General features: G+C 44.8%; 1 protein-coding gene across 1 annotated transcript in view; it reads left to right on the forward strand.

The window, feature by feature from the left end:
* The first annotated feature begins 872 nt into the window (after window positions 1–872).
* Window positions 873–2,500, forward strand: part of LOC113802661 (transcriptional repressor protein YY1-like) — a 14,538-nt gene continuing 12,910 nt past the window's right edge. Inside the window, exon 1 of the mRNA XM_027353268.2 lies at window positions 873–1,603. Coding sequence (XP_027209069.2) covers window positions 1,180–1,603 — 424 coding nt within the window. The 5' untranslated portion in view covers window positions 873–1,179. The remainder of the gene's footprint in view (window positions 1,604–2,500) is intronic.

Raw genomic sequence — 2,500 nt, forward strand, 5'->3', positions numbered from 1 at the left:
CAGAGAGGGGCAGAGAGAGAAAGAGAGAGAGAGAGAGAGAGAGAGAGAGAGAGAGAGAGAGAGAGAGAGAGAGAGAGAGAGAGAGAGAGAGAGAGAGAGAGAGAGAGAGAGAGAGAGAGAGAGAGACTCACAAACACACTCATAGACAAACAAAGAAACACAACAAAGCGGAAAGCTAAATGTAAAGTATAGATGTAAATATATAAAATACGGACTTTCCCCTTTTTTCGTATACAATTATGCATCATTTGCATATGAACAATACGTATGGATGTATACATGCGCGCGCGCGCACACACACACACACACACACACACACACACACACACACACACACACACACACACACACACACACACACACACACACACACACACACACACACTCACGCACATATATATACATGTGTGTGTGTGTGTGTGATAGGTACATTTGTATACTCTTGTATAGATGTATGCATTCTTTCATATACAAATACTGTTGCAAAACACCTAGGAGTGTTATATCATAAAATAAAGTACATAATATACAGAACTGATAGAAAAAATAATAATCATGGATTAAGCGTAGGTGTGTTTTGTATTTGAAGATCGGTTTACATATCATTGAATTTAGACACCTGAAATGCGACTGTCTCTGCTGAACGAATTTATATCTTCAATATACGTAATATCTAAAGTAAATGCTCTATGTGTTTGTAAGAATGTCATATATATCTATTCTCACCTTTTTATACTCTTGAACTGGTATTATAGACGCTTTGTATTTCAGATATAGATGCGTTTTAGTGCGTAATATATACATAATTCCACTGTCATGATTAATGATACTTTTTCATTATAAAGAGCGATGCCGTTTAAACTTGCCGCCTCGTGACGTCATGCGCCGCGACTCGACTCCCAGCAGCTCGGTGAACGGTGCCAGATAGTCTTCATGTTACCATTAATTACTTCTACCACAGATGGCCAAACAGCAAACTTGCATTGATAACAGGTATCGATAACTATAAAGATTGCCGAACGTGAATCAAACCAACAGTAGACCGACGAAAGGGGGCCTAAAAAGGGAGAACGGGCCAGCGCGACGTCGGCAATCGCGGCCGAGCTCCTGAGTTGAGAATGGACAAGTGGCAGAGGTGCAGACGAGGCTAAATTGGTGGCGGTTCGTTCCTTGTGAAAAATGGCTTCCTCCGACTTTGTGACGGAGGTGGAGGTCCAGCCAGAGATACAGGAGGTTGAGATCGAAGCTATACCGGTAGACGTGCCAGTGGAAACGATAGAGACTTATGACGGACAGCCGATAATAGCGCTCCAACAGTTGCCCGAACCAGGACGTGAGGAAATTATATTCCAAACCCAGGAAGAAGTTGTTGGTGAACAGGAAATCCCCTATGAAATCCCCGTGCCCGTGGAACATGATGTGTGTGTCGAGTCCTCGCCAGGTCCCTCGAAGAAGAACCAGAGAAAAGGGCAGAAGAGGAGACGAGATATGGACGAGTTCACCTCGGTCTCCGTCGGACATAAATGGGAACAGAAACAAGTCCAGATCAAGACCCTCGAGGGAGAATTTTCCGTGACGATGTGGTCTTCGGGCGTAGACGAAGGTAAGAGACGAAAAGAGCGAGTGTGGAGGTCGAAATTCCTTATTTTTTTGTGTGTCTACCTTTCTTCCTGCCTCCGCCTCCTCTCAGAGGATCTCTTGGTTTTAAAACGGGATTCCGTGCATCGCTTTGTCCCCTTTGTGTCTCGCCCCTTAACAGATCGATAAGCTTACGATAGCGAGCGTGTCCATGGCGTCTTAATCTCCTCCAGGTGATGAGAATTGACCCATGTTTCGTTGCAATGACAGTGTTTGTTTATGTTTGCGTCCGCCATGAAGGCCTGGGCGCAGCCATGTTAACTCTGCACGAAATATGGCGGAGGAGCAGCAATGGCGGCCGCTCGCCATTGTCGGAGGCACGCGGGGAGGCTCGCCCGTCCTTTTCCTCGCTCTCGCTCGCATTTAGCTCGATTTTCCAGGATGGGTCGGGGTTTTCGAAGGATACCGTGCCCTCGGAGCCTCTGGTTGGAGTTTAAGGTGCCTGAGAGGTTTAGAAAGGGGAGGAAGTGGAGATTGAAGATGGGAGGAGGTGGTTTGGGCCGAAGAAGCGACCTTGGGTTCGGACAGAGTCGGCGGTGCCTTGTTATAATTTTTATTTTCTTTATTTTTCTCCAGTTTTGGATAAAGGCACGCCGTCGTAAGGCACCAAACATAGCGATAAATGAAAGGTCTTTATAGAAATCAAAATTTTAAGGATAGGTTCAAGTTAATGTAGAGTCTGGAGTATAAAATCGAAATTTGGCATATGGGCTCGGTGCGAAGATCCCCTCCATGTCACGGGACTACAAGCTTTATGCAAAGAAGCCATAAGGTTTCTTTTGGAGATTAATTGGGATGTGCAAATGATAAGGAATATTAATCAAATAGCAAGAAGTAAACATTGATGATGACTAAATTATGA

Source organism: Penaeus vannamei, chromosome 8 (assembly GCF_042767895.1).
Source record: "Penaeus vannamei isolate JL-2024 chromosome 8, ASM4276789v1, whole genome shotgun sequence".
Classification (NCBI taxonomy): Eukaryota; Metazoa; Arthropoda; class Malacostraca; order Decapoda; family Penaeidae; genus Penaeus; species Penaeus vannamei.